The sequence below is a fragment of the Haliaeetus leucocephalus genome, unplaced genomic scaffold, assembly GCF_000737465.1.
Source record: "Haliaeetus leucocephalus isolate CR32 unplaced genomic scaffold, Haliaeetus_leucocephalus-4.0 Scaffold240, whole genome shotgun sequence".
Lineage (NCBI taxonomy): Eukaryota > Metazoa > Chordata > Aves > Accipitriformes > Accipitridae > Haliaeetus > Haliaeetus leucocephalus.
The window spans coordinates 6448444-6470841 of NW_010972676.1; the positions used below are offsets into that span (position 1 = coordinate 6448444).

General features: G+C 36.9%; 1 protein-coding gene across 1 annotated transcript in view; it reads right to left on the reverse strand.

The window, feature by feature from the left end:
* The window catches only part of FARSB (phenylalanyl-tRNA synthetase, beta subunit), a 41724-nt gene that overhangs the window by 18438 nt on the left and 888 nt on the right, over positions 1 to 22398 (reverse strand). The window contains exons 2-17 of the mRNA XM_010568415.1: positions 21949 to 22308; positions 21516 to 21546; positions 21230 to 21285; positions 19889 to 20043; positions 19283 to 19355; positions 18681 to 18796; positions 18085 to 18235; positions 16735 to 16843; positions 14293 to 14363; positions 12890 to 12951; positions 12752 to 12803; positions 11190 to 11251; positions 10556 to 10763; positions 10052 to 10132; positions 7001 to 7093; positions 4765 to 4882 (exon numbers count right to left, since the gene is read on the reverse strand). Of these exons, the coding sequence (XP_010566717.1) occupies positions 4765 to 4882; positions 7001 to 7093; positions 10052 to 10132; positions 10556 to 10763; positions 11190 to 11251; positions 12752 to 12803; positions 12890 to 12951; positions 14293 to 14363; positions 16735 to 16843; positions 18085 to 18235; positions 18681 to 18796; positions 19283 to 19355; positions 19889 to 20043; positions 21230 to 21285; positions 21516 to 21546; positions 21949 to 22308 (1798 nt within the window). The remainder of the gene's footprint in view (positions 1 to 4764; positions 4883 to 7000; positions 7094 to 10051; positions 10133 to 10555; positions 10764 to 11189; positions 11252 to 12751; positions 12804 to 12889; positions 12952 to 14292; positions 14364 to 16734; positions 16844 to 18084; positions 18236 to 18680; positions 18797 to 19282; positions 19356 to 19888; positions 20044 to 21229; positions 21286 to 21515; positions 21547 to 21948; positions 22309 to 22398) is intronic.

Below are 22398 nucleotides of genomic sequence, written 5' to 3' on the forward strand. Positions count from 1 at the left end.
TCATAGAAAGTGCGGTTAAAGGTCCCTATATGGTTAGTGACTTCATGGCAGTTACAGCTGCACCTGTGGTCTGAACCATACTTTGACATAGTTCTGGATATAAGTATCAGAACTGAGCACCTCAGACCTCAAGAGACAGTTCTTTTCTACAGGCATCAATTGTTTGCTGCTGCATTCAATACAAGAAATAAGGGACATCAAAATAACAGGAGCTAAGCTCAAAACAAGAAAAGGAGTGGGTTCTTCAGGCAGCATGGAGTTAAGTAGTGAAACTTCTTCACCACAGGATTTTGTGAATGCTAGAAGTTTACGTGGCTCTGAGGACACAGAGGAAGTTCAGAGGAGATAAATTTATTACTTCTTACTACAGACAAAGTACCATGTTTGAGTTGGGAAATCCCTGAGCTGCTCGTGGCCGGAGAACAAGGGAGCACTCTGAAAGTATTATATATGTGTACCCGGTCTTGTGCTTTTCCCTTGTCAACCACTTTTAGCTAGTGTTACAGACAGGTTATTGGGCTAAATGAGCCTTTGGTCTGACCTGCCATAGCTGATCTTTGTGCTTGATGTACAGTGAGCTTCAATACAAGCAGAAACTTCAGCACTCATTGAGTGTTCCCTGAACTGTTAATATCTACCATAAGAAATTAGAGATTATTTCGAATTAAATTTACATCTTGTTTATTTGCTCCAACTAACCATTTAGTAATAAAATATCTGTCAAAAACTAAACGGGAAAAAATTTACCAAGTGACTAGAAATGCATGGATTAAAAAGGACTGCAAAATGCAGGAGCAAGAGCCTACACAAAAGATGAGAGCACAGCCTTTTTGAGCCAAGAGTCATTCAAAACTTCTAGGGCAGCAACTTGGCAATACAGCTGTAAGTTCTTTCATCAGTCACTGAAAGCTGAACTTACTGTGGCAGTAAGTCTGCATTTGTCACTCAGGATCTTTTTCCTGTCATTGTAATAATTTGCAGAGTTAATTAATGCTGGAGAATCCAATCCTGAAGTTAAAATGGCAACACAGAAAAGTAAAGGCTACGGAGAAAATAGCAATAAATCCAACATCTGATTTCTGGTCTGCGCATGCTGGCTGTTCAGTCCCATCATATCTATCTCTGCTTCCCAGCTCTACTAAGATACTAATCAGTAATACAGTCACGAATGGTGGATAACTTATTTTCGTGTTCTATTGAGCAACAGAAAAGAAGAAAATGTTTTTCCCTTCCCTAAGACAGCACGTTCTTTGGGCTAGACATTCAGTAGAATGATTTCCTTTTTTTTCTGTGAGTCATTATGCTAGCAGAATTTGTGACAACTATCCAAATTTTAATTTCATTATTATTCAGATAATCAATGGTGTCTTCAGATCACTATTCTTAACTAAATCATGAGAAATAAACATACAAAACAATTTTTATACCTAGTGTTCTCAACTGTAGAAATCCTCGGTAAAGGAAAGGATGCATTTTCAAGCATTCAAAAAACCTGTGTTATAAAAGTTACTTCTTTACAAAGTTGTATTACAACACAAGAAGTTAATTCACTATAGGCAACAGGAAGAAAAAAAGAAAGTATTAGGAACTGTAGGCAAAAGCTGGTGGATGTTAGAAATGCTTCAGTTCTTTATAACTCACTTAAGAGATCTCTTGTGTCATGCCATGAAACATTTCTATTTTTTAAATGAGCCTGCCAAATATGTCAACCTAGATTATATATATATACACACACATATATATTTCTGAGACTTCAAAGCACTTCCTGGGGATGCTGCTGAAAAACAATCCAAAGGATGGGCAGCTGGTTAGGAATATGTGAGCCAAAAGAGTGCAGAGGAAGATAAAGCAGTGTTGTATGCTGCCCTCTTCCAGATTAGAGATGCTTCAGAAAAATGACTTGGTGAACTGAAAGGGGGCACCTGCTCATTTAAACTTGTATCTTAGCCTCACAAAAATCCAGAACTATTTTCTGCATATAACCACCACTTCCAGACAGTTTGGGAAAATGCTTCAAAATATGGCAGCAGCTCTACTCACAAATGTGTACATTGTGCCGAAATGTGTGCTACCATGTTTGCCAGATTCTCCAAGATAACTGGTCAGAGGTGATTTTCTAATGGATTAATTTATTTTGTTGTGGTAAGGGAGAGAAAGGGTATTCTTCATTAGTACTGGTGGTATAAAGTGATGATTTATATGCTGAACTAATGTAACTATCCTACCAGAAGTGACTATCTAGTATTACAAGTTAACCACACAGATGCTGTGTAACATATTCAAAATAAGCACATTTCCTCCTGCCTTGAGAAGAAACTTTTCTGCTCAGATTTGGTTCCATTTATTTGTATTAAATCTGGCACATGTTTTGCTAATTTAGTACATCAAACCTTTCTGCCAGATATGTCTGAAGAAAAATATGTTCAGTTCACCTTGGTAAGCATGAGTTCTGTGTAAGAAGGTATTTTATTAAAAACCAGTGTGTTTGAAAGAGCTAGGTTCATTCACACATGAATGACTACAAGATGCCATTTCAAATACAGTTAATGTCAGTACTCTTTGACCCATACTTTTTAAATTATTAATTGGAAATCCTGCATGCCAAAATCATGAAATAATAAAATTAAATTAGTCAGTCTGATGACATAGGCGTTCTGCAGGAAATCTCATTCCATATGTGAGAGGACAACCCCACATTTTTCAGTGGCTGCAGAGTTACCAGTTATTTCTTTCTCGCCGCCCCTTTCAAACTGTTTATCAGGCAAGTTTAATTTTGAAAGTAAATTTGGGAAAGACAGTAGTTGTACTAAACACAACATTAAAAACAATTTCAGATACTGTTTACAGCCTGCAAGTGCTCAACCCATGAGAGGGCTGCCCAAGAGCATAGGGCACAAACCTGCTGCCTCAGAAGTCTTTATTCATCATTATTTCATCTATTGCAATGATTACCATCAAAATGAAGTACACTACAAAATCAGTCTTTATAAAACTGTTAAGCAGCCATCCACATAAATGAAAGCTTTCAAGAGCTACAGTTAACACACACAAAATAAAAGTAACAATTTAACTTGCAAATTTTATAAATCAGAATAAACACACTCCTTAGTCCAAGATAAATAGCCCCACTCTTGGTTCTGAAGAATGCTGATGCTATTCTGCCATCTGTACCATGTTTTTTGCATTCTAGCTAACTGCATGCCCAACAAGGAATGAGCTGCACCACCAAACTGTCTGTATTTAATAAAAAAAAGTCTACATGGTTTGCTAAAATGGCTTATTTTGCTTGGCAAGGCTTTTTTTTTTTTTTTTTAAAAAGTAATCTACAAATTAAATTCACCACCAAAGCAATTTACTTGCCATTTTGTTTATGCTTTATATAAACCTTTGTTTTGCAGATCCCAGATACCTTTAAACACAACCACTAAAATCTGAAACCAGATAATGAAACAACAGAACCATTTCTGCTGCTGAATTTAAAGTAATGTCAGCCTTTTTCACTGAGGCAAAACTTCATTCAGAGTTGTAACTCAGTGTACGTGCACTTTTCCCAAAAGCTGTAGCTTGTGCGCTCCTTTTCCCCTAATACACCATATAGAAATAAATTAATCAGTAAATTTAAAAAAAAAAATTAACATTTAAAAATCCATTTTTACAGTTCATTTTACTTTGATACATTTTTCTAGATAAAAAAGATAATTTGAAATTTTGATCCTGTAAAGTGAAATCAGTGCAAAGAGGTCCCGAAACACAGGAAGGATTTCACTGAAGCTTTTGAAAAGTGAACTAGCTGCTTTGGCTGTTTCATGTAATACAATTAAGGTCACAGAACAATTCAAAGGCAGCCATGCTTTCTTAGCATAGTTGGATGAAGTGGAAAGATAAGGAAAATCTTTTATAGATGAGAGAGGAAATTTTATACTGTTGAGCTTTTTATTTAAGTATACATTTTTATACACAGACGTGCTCCATTCTTTACCCTGTATCTGTGCTACCAATCTATTTCTTCATATTGGTTGTCAGTTTTCCAGAAGATAATTTTGGAGAACAAATACAAGCAATCCTGTTTAAAGAAGATGGAAAGATGGAAAACGGATTCATGTTGAGACACACTGACCCCAAAATTTTCCTCTGAATTACAGCTGTCCAGAATAGAATCTGTCTGCAAATACAACCTGCTATTCCCAGGCTCAAGACGTACTGCTTTTCAGTTGGCACAGCACTGCACATCTTTGAGACTGCAGCAGTTTAAGCAGGCTCTAGTACTGTAATAGCAGCATGCCTTCGATATTTACTACTTTCCAAGGTTTGTGCCACTTGATAACATTACCAGCAGGTAGTTTCTCTCATGAGTTACACCCCTGATAAGAATACAAAGGAGCACTACATTAAGAGCAAGTAAAAAGGGGTGCATCAACATAAGCAATTTAGAGCAGGGTTTCTTGGTGCAAAATTGTCTTGCATTTATCCTTGCAGTCTTGCAGTATTCTTAACAGATTTTAAGGGATATTTAGGTGCCTAAAAATATTTGCAATGTACCTACTTGCACTTTTGTGAGAGCATTTAAAACGGAACCATATCTCTAGCCACTCTAAAATGTAGCCTGTTATGCCAGTCTCTTAACTCTTGTGCTATACACATAAATAAACCTATGTAGTAAGTAATGACTATTATGTTTTTAAAGAAATACAGATTTACTTACTATTACCATTTTGTATGTAAACATATTTCCATTATCAAAGATTTTGAGGAACCTTCTCTTACCTGTATTAGGATCTTTTACTACAATGTCAGAAATCTCAAAGAGTTTGAGAGGCAAGGGCATCTTTCGGTTAGCAGCAATAGTTTTCAGTAGCCCGGGAAGGAGGGTTGTACGTGCCACCTGCAGGACAAACATGGATGCTGCAAGTGAAATACCTTCCAAAATAGATAACGTTAGGTTTCTTTATTTTTTGTTTTGCTCATTTGTAACAAGAGTTTAAAAGAGTCAGGTGTAAATACTGCACTTATCTCTTCTGTTTATGCATCTTTGCTTTAGAATTATTAAACTTGAAAATGTACATTCTCTGCATGTTCTTTATACTGCATTTTCTGAAAGAGCGTATATGTGAGCTTAAGAATAGGTATCATTTCACAGATGCTTGAGCTACAGTGCAGGGTAGAAAAATAATATAGAAAGAAGTGCAAAAAAATTCCCATAAATTTAATCTCACTTATGCAAAAGGTATTAAGTGTTATTTTGGAAATATTAAGTGCTATCTGAAATATTATCTTGATACCTCCTGACATCAGCCAATGATATAGGCAGAACATAAGTAACAGAAACATAAACATTCAGATTGCAGTTGTGGACAACATGAAATACACAGAAAACGTATGCAAAGAACCAAGCAAGAGGCAATCATATTACTGTTCTTACAGATACATTCACATATATTTCCTGTGTTCTCCCTTCAAATACCTCCTTAGAAGCGCACCATTTTAAATTTTTTTTTTCTAACTGGAAGAGTCTGATTCAGTTAATCTAATGGAAAAGGGATGGAGCTTGACTGCAGGTAAAAAGTTACCATGTGCTCAGCCACAGTTACTTCTTATCATTGGTCATGCAGCATTTCTGTCTATTTACCTTTTCCTAACCAATAAAGAGTTCCAGCTGCACACTCAGCTGGAATAGGGTCCCTGGCATCATCCTGCCCTTGTCTTCTAGCAGAGAATAGGGGATGGGGAAAAAGCCATCCTGAGAATGCTGTCACAGTTAACATCTAAAGCTCAAAGTTTATAGTGCATCACAAAGAGTAATCCTTCCCAATTTTCAGGGAGGCCTACAGATTTTGAAAGACTGAGGCTATTTTTGCCACAAGGAATGTTCAGCCAATAATGTAACAGCTTAGCAGCATTGCTACTGCAAAGGCCTGCAGTCTTTGAAGAACAGGAATCTGAAATTGTACCTGGCTGGAGGGGCTGCCACTTTTTCTCGTTTTGTTCACACTCAGTATTGTTTGTTTGTGGTACATTCTGTATTGCTCAGTTGTAATCACCATGCCAGGTGATAATAGCCTAAACAGATTACAACAGTGTCTTGCATGACTGCTTATTTATGGTACCAAATAGAACAGAAAATACATGAAGGTAACCCAAAATTCTGTTCTTCAATCTCAAAGCAGCAGAAGACTGTTTTCAGCATTAGAGATAAGATCCAGAAAGGTATTTTAGATGCTCAGAGAAATCAGACTTACTGAAGAAGATCTTGAGGGGAAAAAACCCAACAAATCACAAAACACTAATACCCACAAACTGGTGAAACTTTTCTAAACCTTTCTAAAGCGTGTTTACCTTTGTATTTCTTAGGTTAGAAACAAAAAAGCCTCTAAATTTACCTTCCCTGTAAAGTAATGAAAGCATCTTTTTAAAAAAACACTCTCTAAAAGAAATGCAAAAACTATGGGTACACTTTCAGGTATTTTCAGAACTGCTGACAATACTGTACTTGAGCTCTCACTCTCTGCTCTAGCAAAGATGAAATGAGCTAGAAATGGGTATTAAAATACTTAAAGAGCAAAACAGATTTTTTTTTAAAAAAAAGGAAGAGTAATAATAGTTAATAATTTTTTAAAAAACATATCCAGAGCTCACAAAGTTTAGAGATTGCCAGGTCTAGTAGTTCCACTTATATTGAATGGCTTTTCTAAATGCAGGAGTTGATCAATCACCTGGGATTTTCTATAATAAGACAGCTCAATTTTGCCACTTGCTGTCACACAGAGCATGGTATTTTACGCTATTGAAAAGCTAGTAGTATTTCACACTGAAAAAGGTATTTCTCAGTGAAGGAGTAACAGAAGACTACCAAGTTTAGCACATAAATCTGCACATCCTCTTCAACGCAGGAAAAGTAGCTCTATATTTTATAAATTTAATTTCCTGTTGGTTCCTTTCTCTCCTCTTTAAATACAGAATCTGTGACAATGTTGCTCTCAAAATTTGACCAGAATTATCTCACCTGAAATTCTGCAGTTTTGGGGTTTGCTATGCGCACTGCTTTTGTTGCAGAGATATCCATGCCAAGTTTATCTGCAATGTCTTCTTGAGAACACTGAGAAGAAGAGACAAAAAACTAGCAAGGTCAAGTAGTTAAAAGACAGTAAGCCAATGATAAAATTTTATATCAAGAATGAACAATGCAATTGTAGCACTTGCTCCAAGGCCCTATAATATTATGCTCTCATGTGCAACACCTACTCATAATAAAAACTAAGCCCCAGTCTTAAGACTAAGTAGGCAAACTGGTTTATCTACAAATGTTAATTACTAACAAAAATAAAGCTAGTTAAAAAAAAGCAAATGTTTGTTTAGGCTTCTGTCATGGATTGCTGTCATCTGTTTTAAAAACAGAGGCTCACATTCTGCCCCCTGACTTGCAGTGGGTAAAGTATTTTATTCTGAAAATAGCACTTGTAAAGGGACTGGTACCCAAGCTTTCTCACGAAGAAAACAATCCCTTAGGGGCTACTTAGAGAAAGTAAAGTACTGTCTATGAAAAACAGGTCGTATGGCCAAGCCTTCAATTTTCACAGCTGCATAAGATTCTCATAGTTCATTGTTGTTTTCATTTTTTTTGAGTTGGAGTATTTTTAAAGCCCTTATTCTCAAGGTGTATTTTTAAGCTGGTCAGTAAAGCAATACACATGCACTTTATCAGGCTCAGATGATGTCTGTGCACATACAGCAACAGATGCTACTGATAAGATCCACACTACAGATTTCCAGAATTTATAGCTTTATTAATGTATTAAAGAAACCAATAGCAGACTGGGCATGTATTTGAGGATTTGCTAGTGTACTGCAGTCTTCCAGAGGTGTTCCCTTTGCGTTGGCAGCACTCCAAAAAGTGTGTTGATAGACCAAATGTGAGGAAAATGAGTAGATGATACCATCTGAAAAAGTGGATTATTGAATAATAAAAAAAAAATCTTAAATGAATGCTGACCTTAGGAGGAGAAAACTGTGTTAAAACAGTTAAACACAGTTTAACAGTTAAACTATGGTATGTTACTGTGATTTAACTAAATCATTTTGGCTACATTGGAGCTCCTCATAGAAAGGAATGTTATTGTGTAAAAGTATAATCTGGGGCTCAAACCAAGAAACAGATTGTATGCACAAATACATAAGCAGTGTTTGTCCTGTAACACTAGGCTACGGAATCTTGTAGCCTAAATGGTATTTTTCACAGTCATAGGCCTCACATTGGTCTTTTGATACCGTGTTGGTGACACAGCAGACTGTGGGTTTCATCATGCCACAGCAGAAATACAAATATGTAATGTGATACCATGATATACTGCATGATCTAACAAAATTCTGCTGTTGCAGTTCATAAGGGTCCTCAGTTGTAGTGATGTAATATATTCAATGTTTTTAAGCATATTACCTATTCAGTGCTGAAAAAATTGAATTATATTTGTTAATGAATAAGGAAAATCTATAAAAGCTTGACCATGTAATACATATTATTTCCCCAACATGGTACTACCACAGGCAGTCTGAGTATCTTTGTCAAATACTAGCGAGGCAGGAAGTAATACTAGTTATTGTCCTGGTTACTTAATTGAGTTAATAACAAAATATTAAAGCTGGAATATATTTTTCAGGCTTTAGAATTAGTCCAAATTTTGCTTTTGAAGCTCCATGAAATCTGAAGGTGTTAAAATTTTATTCAATCCATATGGATTACTAATTTTGGTTGCAATACTTGAACTTTCCAAATGCGTGTAAGTGTTTTAGGAGCCTGCATCACTGTATCTTAAAATCTTTGAGTAAGTTATCAAAAAATGATCTGTGATCAGATAGCTACCTCTTAAAAGGTTGTGTACGTTCAGGGATGTATATTTCTGGCCATCTAGCAAGTTTTAAGTTCAGGAAAAGGTTGAGAAATTCCGCAGAGGTTTTAATAGAATATGTGGTGGTAGCTCCCCATATGCTAAAATGCCCATAAATTGCACTTTAAGGCAAAGGCTTTAAGCAGATCTTGCAACAGAAAGGATTTTCTAAAATGTATAGTGTATTTTCAGTAGCTGACTATGCCAGTCTCCACGTATGGACAGTTACCACATACATTTGGAGGGCACAAGGGTGTACTTAACTTTTTTTTTTTAATAGTAGTAGATCAGGTTCTCTGATCCAGTTCACAACTATGGCAAAGGGGTATGAACAAGTGGCCATCACAAAGATGGCCTGCTAAACATTTTATTTCAACAAAACAACCCTGCTGCAAAATTTCAGTATTAGAAATTATGCCAGCTGTTAGTACTGGAGTGGAACATGCTGCTGCACAGTCCTAATTCTTGGTAAAAGACTACTGGCATGGCTGTAACAAATAATATGAATAATACCTGCAACCACGAACAACAATTACTCTTTTTTTATTTGTTCTTCCATGCAAAAAAAAAAAAACCAAACCAAAATACCTGTGGTGAAATTTACAGAGGAATTTGTGTCCCCTTAGCATGCATTGTAACTTTTTTACAGGTATTCTTAAAATAAACTCTTTGCTAACTGCATAACTACATATCAGCTTGGTATCTAATGCATGGAAACATGAGAAAGTGACAATACTAAAAAGAGAAATAGAAACAGGGTAATCTCTAAACTGTAGTAATATCCACCAGAAAGTACTAAACCTTTATGTTTGTTTTCCAGATTATCAAACTATGATGAATTTCACATCTGGTGATCAAAATCTCAAGAAAGACTTGCTGTCTTACAATTTCATCCTATCAAGTTAAACTAAAAACAGTACTTCAGCAGCTATTTTCGCTTCTATACTTAGAACTATATGCCACATTAACAGTGACTCATTCAATTTCTCTGAGCTACAAACTCACAAAATACTATAATTCCAAAGCACTAGCAAACAATCACCTGCCAAAACAGTAACGGATAATACTGGTACATTTATACAACAACATATCCTCAGACCATCCGCTGCAGTTTTGGCTGTATCACTGTTCCAACACGCAACTAAGAAAAATAGGAAATCAATATAATATACCAGGGCAAAAGTCAGTGCTTCAGTGAATCCAGCAGCTGCCAAGTCCAGTCTCAGAAGTTCGGTGAGCTTATTGAGGGGGAGCTAAAATGAAACAAAAAAGTTTTCAACTTCCATCTAAAAACATTTTTCTGTTCTTTCCCAAGGTGATTCCGCCTGTTACATTATGGTGAATTCACTAGGGAGGTACTATGCTTGTGTGCTTAAAATTTTTGAAAGCATCAACCAGCTGCCTTTAGGCTTGCCTGAGGATATGAATCTCCCAATTAGAGATTTAATATGGGCTCCCTACTTAAACCCTGTCTTTTTTCAAGTACCAGCAACCACTGGTCTTGGACTTATTCAAATCAGTGGAGCATCTGTTTTGTATCCTATCCATGGTAAATACTTCTTAAGGCAAAGCATGTCAAAATATTTAATTCCTAGGTTCTGTTTTCCCCAAAGCCCTTCTGGCATGCACTAGTCATTTACCGACAACAGAGCATTTATTTGAAGGGGCAATCTTACTTGATTAGCTATGGTGTACGTTTTCGGAATAGTCATCTGAATGTTGTTATAACCATAAGCTATTGCTGCATCTTCGACGATATCACATGCATGGATAATGTCCGCTCTGGTAGGAGGGATTTCAATCTCTATATTGTTCCCATTCCCTGTGACGTGTGACTTCAAACACATCCTAGTCAGCAGCTTTGCAAGGCTTGATGGAGTTTCACTGAAACAAAACAAGAGAGTAGTAATTTATGGATCTTGCAATATATTGACTGGCTTTTTAAAGTAATCAATGTTTACCCTGCATTGCCGTATATCCTGAAGAATCTCCAAGTGCTTTATGGACTGTACATAGACTTAGCATTCAATCAGAACCACCTCAGATTCTGACTCTTGAGATGGTAATTTTTCTTTATTTCATAACGGTTGTGTGAGGCCATAAAGAATCATTCACTTTCCTTGAAAACAGAAGTCTTACAGAGTGGATCTAATTACCCAAGATAACTCCTGAATTCTTGATAAATTAAAAAAAAAAAAAAAAAAAAAAAATCACATGATGTAAACATTTTTAAAACAATGCAATAATCAATGTTTTCTAATACGTTTTTTGTTATTAATGGAAACTATGTTTTCATTTGCAGCAACACACCTGATTCCTATTTTCTTGTTAATGAGCTCAGGTTTCACCTTCTCTTTTCGGTAAGCCAGTTCCTAAAAAGAAAGACAAAGCTTTTCAGTGTACAAAATGCCTGCCATTTCTACCTAAGAGGATTCAATTTTGACATCTTAGTAATCTAGCTTCTTCTAATTACAATACTGAAATGACATCCACAGAAGACAACTGTGGAGCATTAGGCTAAACTTAATATTTTAAGGTAACAGGATTCTTGAAAATGTATTATAGCATGTGATGCAAAAGCTGTTCTTGGTTAGAAGGCTGAATGCAGCATGAAATCCCTGTTGAAACTTCTGATAATTTCTGATACATGCAAGTAACAAAGTTGCTGAAAGTTTCTAGTCACCAGTTCATCCTAAGTCAAAGCCCTAAAGCAGTCAATGGTCATGCATGAGATCTCATGGTCTAGTACAGATCAAATGACTTTTAGGAGGAAAAGAAAACTTTCTGTTTCTGTATTGGCACAGAAATATCTACAGGTATTTTACTTAGAAAGTTTGCAACATATTTAAGAAAGTTATTTTGTATGGATTTACTTAGATATACAAATCCTTAAAAACTTTAGCATCTAAAACTTTAGGGACTTTTTGCTCTATTTTATCTAGGGAGCTACGTTGGTTACTGCAGAGATTTCTGTTTTGTTGGATCTCTCTTCAAGATTCTAGGTCCTTCCTCTGCTAATTAAAGCTGACATGGCTAAAAGAAAAAGCTAAAATACACTAGAAAAACCCTCATTAAAGTAAGTTTCTTTCCCTCTAAACAGTTTGTACTTGCTTGATACATCTGATTTTATGAACTCAACCAGATCTCTGTTTGTCTTCAGTTACTTTCAGGAAACAGGAAGAATTGCTTTCTTTATACTTATTAAGAGAACAAAAGAGTAAGACTCCACTACTGCAAAGAAGTCTGCCTGGGACTCTGAATGCAGGCAAACCTGCACTTGAAGTCCACATCCTGCCTTATAGACCTTTATTTAGTTGGGAGTCTATAAAGTGAAAGACTGAAAAATCCAGCGTTACAAGGTTACTTTAACTGAAGGGCATTAAAGCTTCCAGATCTGATAAGTAAGTTATGCTGAGGCTGATTTCAGTTGTCCACTGGTTTAAGTCTGAAGGACCTCTTCCTGGCATTCATTTTCCTTGATTTGGAACACGTAGGTTTTAAAGGCTTTAGACACAGATTATGACCTTTGATTACAATCTTTACTTGTTCCTGAAAAAGTTCATATCACGTGAACTCTAAACCACCACAATAGCGGTTATCACTTGTAACTCTAAACCCTACCCTTCTTTTTGGAGTATCGGGCTATGTCAGTGAGACTGTATTTTAGCCTTATCATAAATTATTTTTTGTGGGGCTAGAGAAAGCCCTGACTCACTAATATACAGATAGTGCCAAGCTGAGCTTTTACACTGTACCTCAGAACCTGTGTATACTGTGTCTGCAGAAAAAGAAGACAATGACACTCTTACCAGACTTTCTGTAAATAAAATCCTTTCCCCAAGGATACTGAGATATCATATCACTATGCTTACCGGATAGATGTGGGTCTTCCCATTAGGATAAACTACTTCTGCTGCTTCAACACTTAGAGAGAAAGAAAAACAGAAGTAAAAATGTTTTTAACACATGGCCTAAATGTAATGTCTCTCTGACTGGAGATTTATACTCACCTGAATGGCTTCTCACAATATTCACTAAACATCGTGACTATAATATCAAGAACAATTTTTGCCTACAAAATAAAGATAATAAGCACATTGAAATCTGTCATCTACTTGTGCTGAAGTAGACAAAATATCTTAACAAAAAAAGGGGAAAAAAAATCTTGTGTTATAGTCTCTTCATTCTATTCTATTTAGTAACTTAACAACCAAAATCCTTGCAGTCTAGACCACTAGATTTAATTTTAAAAAATGTTTTTCTTCTGCTGCAGAGACATTTATGCAAAAACTTGAAATCTTTGGTTTTCAAGGTTCTGAAGCATTTGTATATGTTTGCTAAACTCTTTTCTGAAGATACACAGGGTCTTTATTACCAGTTGGAACTGGGTCTTCCCAACCTTCAGTCTAATTAGTCATTTCACTGAAGTTCAACTGAAAATGTACAGGCTGAAGGACGGTGCACTGTTTAGTAATACATTACCAAATAACCTCATCTGCAAAATCTTTTGTTTTACAGTTAATATTTTAAGAGATTAGTATAACAGAACATAATCATAAGATTCAGATCAACTTCTTAATCTACAAGGGTTGGTTTTTTGATGCCTCACAGTATAATTTCCTTCATGTAAACAGAACAGCACTCTCTTTATTTTTACTATCAAGGCAAGCGGTAGCAAGAAGCAGTTATTTATTAGTTTGCTTAGAAGCCACTCCCAATGTGCAAATTTATTTGTGTTGTTAACATGTCATTGTGTAGTAGGGTAAGTTAAAAGTGTTTTTGCTCTTTAATTGTCAAGATACACACTTCAGGGAAACTATCAATGAATGTACAACCTATATGTAAGAACAGGCAATTATAACTGCTAGGCTTTCATGCTTTGGCTTTGAGTTACAGAATTTGCATATGGAAAGACTTTGATTTGACAATTATTTGCATAGCATCCCTGCTTGAAAAAGATAACTAAGAAGAAAAAAATGTTGTCTTCATTCCCTCAGCCCAAACTTTAAGTAGGAGACAAAATGATTCTTTACAAAGAGTATTCTGGCAAAATAGGCAGTCTTAGTGAATTTCACTCTTTTTGAAGCCTTTCAGATTTTAAAAAAATGCTCAACAGCAAAAAAGCCCCTAATATCCTTAAATTACTTTCTCATACAAACTGAACACTTAGTGTCAATGTAAAGACAGAGTAAAACCAAAATCCAATGGAAATACAACACTGTCTATAGAGCAAGCCTAAAACTGTGTTGAGGGAATTCCACATAGCCCTACAACTTATCCTGTCCTTTTGAAATGGGAGGTTGGCTCCATAAAGTAAATGCCTGGCTATTGTAGGTCTTTGTACTGGAGCCCTATCACCCAAAGGGAAAACAATGATATCACAGCATATCAAAAGCAGGAAAGATTAATTTACCTTTGTAATATCTGTGCCTGTACATTCAACAAACACATTTCTGGTGTTTACACTTATTTTTGTATGATCTCCTAAAACATGTGAAGACAAAAACATGTTAAGAAATGTTGTTATTTTTCTTGCAATGACACTGATACTGACTTCTTTTGTGATTCAGAAAGATCATTGTCATCTTCTGCAGCTTAAAAGGCCACTGTCTACTGCATCAACATTCACAATTCTTACCAGAATAGAAGCTCTTATTATTTTTAAATTTATGAATCAAAAAGAGGAAAAAGACAGACGAGACTCACTGACCAGGTTATGCTTTACATGGAAAGACACAAATCTACAGGTATCTCAGTATCCAGCTGAAGAAGCAAACTAGCAGAATAGTGGCCATCTGCTGGTTGCAAAGTGGTTCTGCACTTCCAGAGCATCTCTCCTGGCTTTAGTAAGACATTTGGATTTGATGTGTGATGTGCCTAAGAAAGCATCCTTGGACAGGAATGTATAAAATAGTTTTTAAAAAGTGATTTAGACCGATGAATATCCATAGCTACTTCTGTGAATAAGCAAGATATCTTGACACCATCTGCTGATACACTATGAGTTTGTCTACATTAGTGACTCAGGTCCTAGTATGGGTTCCATCTAGGCATGAACTTGCTTTGTGTCTGTACTGGGAGTCATGAAGTGTGCACTCAAGCAGGTCACTGATGCACTCAATCCTGTTTCTCATCTGGAAGAAGCAATGTAGAACATACACTTAGGGGCATCACCTGAAGTGTTTCTCTTGCAAACTGGATGCAAGTACCCCAGTAGTTGGTTCCCTACAAAAGTGGGGTTCTGTTAGTAAGCCACAAGCAATCTAGAGCAGCTGTACAGAAAACTGCCTCGTATTGCTTGTTAGGTATAGATGTGCAGTGCATACCTTGAATGAATTTCATTGCTGATAACTGTGCAGCACAGACATACACAGTCCTAGAATTGTATGGGAATGTGCCAAATCCAACCTCTTTCTCGCCTTTCATTGCACCATTCACTAATGCAGAGGCACCCCACAGGAGGCAAAGGGAACCACACACTTGGATACAAATGGGCATTCTCGCTTCCTTTGTTTGACCCCAAGCAAGTCATTCAGATTCTGTGTTTTAGTTTCCTACCTGAAAAACTAGGTCACAACTAGACTGAAAGGTCTTAAGACTGAGGGATGTTGTATGCCCTTCCCTTTGATGCTGTGCTGTACCTCTTTGCAGAAGGAATGTATTCAGCATTTCTGGACTCACTTCAGAGCAAATATAACCTTTCACTTAAGTGCTTGTAGATAATCCAAAAAACCAATACAGATGTTTACATTTCATTATCTGTTTAAAAAGTACCTTTACCCTGGAAACTTCTCTCAAATACTGTTTTTTATAATAGAGACAGGTATTAAATATAGCTCAACCTTTTAAATAGATAAACTGTAAACAATATGCAATGTTTATACATGGAACACTCCAAAGTTGGAATAAGCCTAACAAAGAAGAATCAGATACAGTGGTTGACACCACCTTCAATTTAGAACAGTTGTTCTTACCAGTCCCTGCCACAGAGTTTGAGCTGCCTTTAAGATCTGGATTAGCTGTCTAAGATACGGATAAAGTCAATCAGGAAAAATACATCCAAAGAGATTACCCTGCAAATTTTATTGGTCAGTGTAGGGAAAGTTACTGATTCTTGACCTAAATATATATTGGTATACTGAAATATCTTTGTTAAAGAAGTAATTCTTGCCATGTCATTAATTGGCTTCAGTAAACATGGTTCTCAAAAGTCACTCATAGTTTCTTTTGCATTCAGAGGAAACCCATGTTAGAAACAACGCAAAAAAGTCTAGACCAATTTATTCTTCTTAAACCATTAAAGTCTTCTGGAATCACTTGTGTGATGGCAAAAGGATCCAAAAGAACTGGTTCACACTGCTGTTAAATACACTGGGCTTAAGACCTAGGTGAAAAGTTCCCTACTGTGACCACATAAAATTGAGTACAAAGCAGACTGTTATCTGACAGCAGTTACCAGTTTACCAAATAATTTCTTACATGCTTATTTTAGCTAAATGTCTGATGAACAATATTTATGTATGCAAACAAAATGCTTTCCTAACAAAGGTTCCTGACACAAAGAACTTTTCTTGAGTTCTAGAAGGGTATGAAAAGCTAAATGCAGAGGTTTGCAGTGGGACTTTTACATCCTCTTGGTGAGGATAAGAAAAGAGGAACACTAGCAGCCTAGGGAGGGAGCAAAAAATTTGGCTGCATTTAAGCTGAAAGAAGGGAAGAAGACTATATGAAATTATAAGTGAAACAATTTTAAGAAAACAGAATAATCCTTATTACACATCAATGTTTCTGTTAGACAATCTGACTAACACACAAAATAGCAGCGACAGTATAAACTAGTCATAAGTAATCTTACCATTGATGATTGGTGGCATGGACAGAACAACACCGTTGCTGTCATAAATGACAGGATAAAGTGGCTTGTTTTCAATTAGGTGTAAATAGTGCCGAAGGTGGCTGTCAGTCTGGAGAAACAAAGCACAACCTACATTTCACATCAGCTCACTAGTGAACTTCCATAGTGCCATAATCCTTTGCTGAGACATTAACGAGAATTTTGAAAGGGGGAAGGATTGGGCTTAGAGCTAGGTACTTCACTAGCAAAAGCTGTTTGCTCTCAGAAGCAAGAAAACTTTGAAATGAGAGAACTGGATTTTTGGCTTTCTTCAGAAGTGTTAAAAATTATTTCTTTAAGGATTCTCTCAAAGATGCATAGGCCATGCTGTCCAAATAATGCTCTTGTTCATCACAGCAGACCTTTCATAGCCAAACCCACAGGCACACATCCTTAGTTTATAGGAACTTTCCTTAGAAGTGAGAAAAATTAGCACTACAATACTTTTAATTATAAATTGCTGAATACTGACACATTTATGCTTAAACTTGATTCAAAATGTGTATCTGTTCTGATGACATAGGTATATGCTGTACCAAAAACATCATTCACTTTTAGTCTCTCTGATATCACTTGTTTCCTAGCTCTCTTACTCATCTTTAGTCAGAGATCTTTAAGAATTTATTTATCTCTATGACCGGTATCTGTGCTCCAGCAAGGCTGTATATTGTAATGCTGGTGATAATAGCATCATTTTCAAATGCTGACATTTAAAGTGGCTCATATACACACTGTAAAATTAGACCTGAGAGAATCTTTTCCTAACATTTACCTGGTTTCATCAGGATGCTGGGCCAAGAGCAGTGTCAGACTTAAGCTGAGCCTTTTACACAGCTACACTTGCCTAACATGTAGTTGGGTAAATAATTCAATATCTTCCCCAAGAAATTTGGCCAAACTAAAGTAACATTAACAAATCTGATATTATTTACCCCAAGATTTTCTCAGCTTTGTACACTGAGTATCTTACCAGTGTAGATAGATAAATATACAAGCCTTTTACAGTATTATTAAAAACATCATGAAAAGCAGTCTTCGTGTTGATAAATCAAAGGGTTCATATCAAACCCACTATTCTAAGAGTTGTGCTTAGCCACAAAACACCATGATGTATCTTTCATGGGCAATAAAATATTACCATGCATTTCTCATGAATAAGCAAAATGTGGAATGTTCACTGGCTGAAGCTACAGAAGATAACTGTGTTTTATTTGTAAGAACAACTCTTAATAACAAGGATATGAGAGATGTTAACCCTTGGAAATTTATTTTCCTGCATTTAATGCAACAAGTTTGAAAAATCCCACTTACCCTATACAGATCCATAATTTGTGAAGCTGTGTACTCCTGGGATTGATTCAAGGGCTTGAATTTAATTTCAGAAGGTGCTTTGGCTGTAAAAGTAAATGGACCAGAGATGGTGTCCAAGTCATGGGTACCTATTGCTACTAATGCTCTTCTCCTAGAAAGAAAGAAGGCAAAATAATGATTTTACTAGTAATACTTGGAGTTCTTTTGAGATAGTGTATCATGATGCTCTATACACCTATGCATTCATAGAACTTACTGAAAAAGAAGGGCAATTTTGAGAAGCCTCAAAATTATTTTCACAAATAACATTTTAACAAATGTTAACAATGCAACAGTCAAAGGCAAATCTAATGGGCCTGTTGTGAAACGCTTCTTTCTCAAATGTTGTAGGAGCTCTAACAGCTATTTATGTTGAAAAATATTGAGAGCAGACAGAAACAGGCAAGGAAATGAGAAGGATTGAGAGCTGCTACAAAAGATTTTTCCTTAGCATAAATATAAATATAATGTCTCTCTGCAATAGGGATATGCAGTCTTAACATGTGATAAAATCATACATGTAGACACTATACACTGCTTTAAATTTAAGCACTAACCTGCAAATATTTTGATGTAGTTTTTCTTGGAGGTCAATGAAACTATCATAACGTTCCTTGGTAAAATTTATATTACGAAGGACTGCAGCTACAGCATGAGGACGGACTTGGACAGTCTGCAATTTACAACAGCAACACATTGTAAATTTCAAGTACACAGAATATACAAAACTAAAACTGATTAAATGTGCACTTTTTTTCATAAAATCCTCTTTTGTAAAGTAGTATTCAAAAGGAAAATTCATGGGAAGACATCAGAATCTCAAAGGGGAAAAAAACCCAAACAAACCCACTCCAGGTCTGGTAGAGACAAGGAGGTTTCCAATATACTGTGTAATGGCCCAGAAGGTCAATGCAATGTGAGCATCTGAAACTTTGATTTGATCTGCTACTAGATTCACCCAAAATAATTTGTGTATTGTTCCTGCTCATCCCCTTCCCTAAAAATAAATCACAATGAGTAGAGATATTTCAATTTCTTTAGCTCTTGTTCTGCAAATAAGATTTCCAGTCTCACTGCTCTTATAAAATTGGTACTGATACCTATCTTGCTGGTTCAGAAACTCTCAATAAATTTGCAAAGGTGCAGTAAACACTTTTACCTCTTCAGTGATAATCAGCCTCTGACCTTCACCCTGAGCTGGTATTATCTTTTCGTACCTAGGGAGATTTATCCTAGAATAAAACCAGAAATAAGTCTGTAATTGAAAGAAAGAAAGTTCCCCAAATGCAAGAAACTTTAGAAATGTGGCAAAAATCACATACAGAAAACTTTCTTAGTAACATTTCTTGGCATGTAAATTAGCTAACTGTTTAAAACTTGTTTTCTATGGGATGGTAAACAGGTTACTGAACTAGAAAGGAAGGACTCAAGAAGATAAACTCATAGCAGAAAAGTGAAATAAATTATTTGTTTTGGTATTTATTACAGAGGATCACAAGGAAGTTCCTCTGCAGGAGTTCTTTACAGAGGATATCTCAAATGGAACAGCAGCTGAAAAATTTTTAGAACAGATCCAAACCCCAGTAACATTCTAGTCTAGCCTTTTAAAAATATACAACAGATCCTCTCCAAAGGAACATCTGACAAATCTGGTCTACACATAAGATCGTACTCAAAACCCAAGCAAGTGGCAAGTTTGTTTATTGACCAGAAATGGACTCACATTTAAACAAACAACAAAAAAAATCTCACAACTTTGCATTACCTTTCTTTAAAGACCTGCAGTCCTCGGACCAACCCTTCAAGGCAAAGAAGGTCATAACGGTTGGCAGGAACATCAATTTTATAGAGAACAGTATCAGATGCACCTTTTGCCTTTTCTTCGCCTTTTTCTTTACTTATAATGTCTTTCTCAGATGTCTGAAATTAAGCAAAAATGTGTTTTTAACCTGAAATATCTTAGCATTGACAGGAGTATGATAGTGAGATAATATAATAGGAAAAATTGTATTAATTAAAAATTTAACGGTGTAATTTGGATTTATACAGCAAATGGACACACTAAATACCAGAAATGACATAAAATCTAAACCTTTCTCAGATTCAGCGATTGTAATGCAGTATACCAAGAGAAAAATTCACTGTTAGAATTTGAATTCTGAAAAAAGAGACGACAGCAGCAAGAGTCGCCAGGCTAGCAGATCCCAGTAGAGAAAGGAGACCTTAGTTTTGGCAATAGATTGGCAAATGACTTGTCTTATCAAGTCTGTTCTGAAATGAAGCATAACATATAATGTTCAGATGTCTTTTGATAAACATCATTAAAAGATCAATTAATTCAAATTAAAAAGCAAAACCAAAACAGGTCTACTTGAACAAGACTTACATGGATACAGTTAAAAGGGCTACCAAATTTTCACAAGTACAGAATCTAAACTGAAACTTTAAATATAAATAGTTACAACTTAGGTAACAATGTCCAGGACAAATATATTTTTGTGGATATTGCACAGAAGAATGCATACAAAACAAAGCCAAACAGATCTTGTAAAGTATGTTCAATACATGGTCTGTGGCCGTATTTAGCATAAGCTGCTAAATAAAATGGGGTGAGAGACTGAAGATCAAGTAGCACAGACTGCTGACCTCTGAGAAGTATAGGAATATGCCATCTTGGGGTCTCTTACTTCCAAGACGGTAATTTTTGTATGTCTGGGCTTTTTTTCAGATTCAAACCACCTGTGTTAATACAGTCTATTACAAAATTATTTTATAATGAGAAGCTAAAGGTATGTGTTACGTGTTCTGCCCTGTGGTATGGAGATACATGAGGATGTTTCAGGATGAAAAGCCTGCTGCAGTACTGCTGAAAGATTGTACAGGTCAAGGGGACCTTCAAGTCTTGTCCACGCTGTTTTTTGAGGATACCTGGGGTATGGTATCCTCCAAACCTTGCCAGACATTTCCTTGTTACATGATAAAGGGCATCGGCCAACACTTTACCAGGGAACATGCTGGAAATAATGCAGTACAAACTCTTACCAAATATAAATGCTGTCAGTACACTACATCTACTGAAAAAGTAACAAATAAAAATGTTACTTACAATTTCATCAAGCTCCAAACCAAACTCAAAGCAAAGCTCATTAAATTCTTCATCAGCTGTGAAGAAAGAAGGTGAATTTTAGTTAATAAGCAGACCTGGGTTTGTTTTGAATGTTTTCAAACAAGATAACAAATGCTATTTTTTAAAAAAAGGGTAAAAGTAATTTAAAGAATTTTCTTATATTTGCATCTCAGTAGCAGTTTCTTGAGTACAGATTGTGTTTATTGACATGTTATTCTCACAGTCACAGTGAGGGCTTCTGAGCCTCGGAGCCTAGCTTTGCTACCAGCTCCTCTGCCAAGTTTGTCAGAGTAACTCTGGCCCGAACAGATAATGAAAACAGGAGGGAGTAACTGGACAGCTTCTGCCAACAGCTACGGTTTTTAATCAGTCAGCTTGTCATACAGAGGTTGCATCAACTGCGTTATGACATGCGAGTAACACAACCCTGATCTGAAAATTGAGATTTGCACCCATGGGTCTTAAGAGCTTACGAACACCAGTGTGGGCTAGATAAACTGCTGCATGTCCCCAAGCGCCCCTTCAGCCAAACAAACAGTTCTTCAGCCACATTTCTAAGGAGCCAGGGAAGAAGGACTGAGTGAAAACACGGCATTAAGTGTTTGCTTTGCCTGCTCCCACCTCTTCCCTCTCCTTTCTGATTTAACCGGTTCCTAAAATAGGCAGGGAAACTCCAACCACGATTGGAATCGGGATACCGCGATTTGGAAAGGCATGGTTCTGATTTCCCGGGCAAAAGGCTGAAGGGTCCAGGGAGAATACACGGCTTTGTCTGGCACGCCGTGGGCTTGCGAAGAGCCGGCGGCCGGGGAGCACCCCTGATGCGGCCACCCCTGCCGCTCTGAAGCCCGGGCTTTCCCCGAGGGCTGGCTCAGCTCCGCGGGCACGGGATAAGCAAGGAGCGAAGGGGTGCTGCCGGTGGACGGCCGAACTGCCCTTTCTCCGCCGCCCGTCAGGGGTTTGCCCGGGGCGGCAGCCGGCGGAAGGCGCCGCGGCCGATCGCAGCCCAGCGGACGCGGTGACCGGAGGGAGCCGCCCGGCAGGGCCGCGGACGCCTCCTGGAGCACAACCGGAGGATCCCCGAGACGCTTCAGCCAGGATGCGCTGCGGGCGGCTGCACCGCGCCGCCTCAGCCTCAGCCGCCGCCC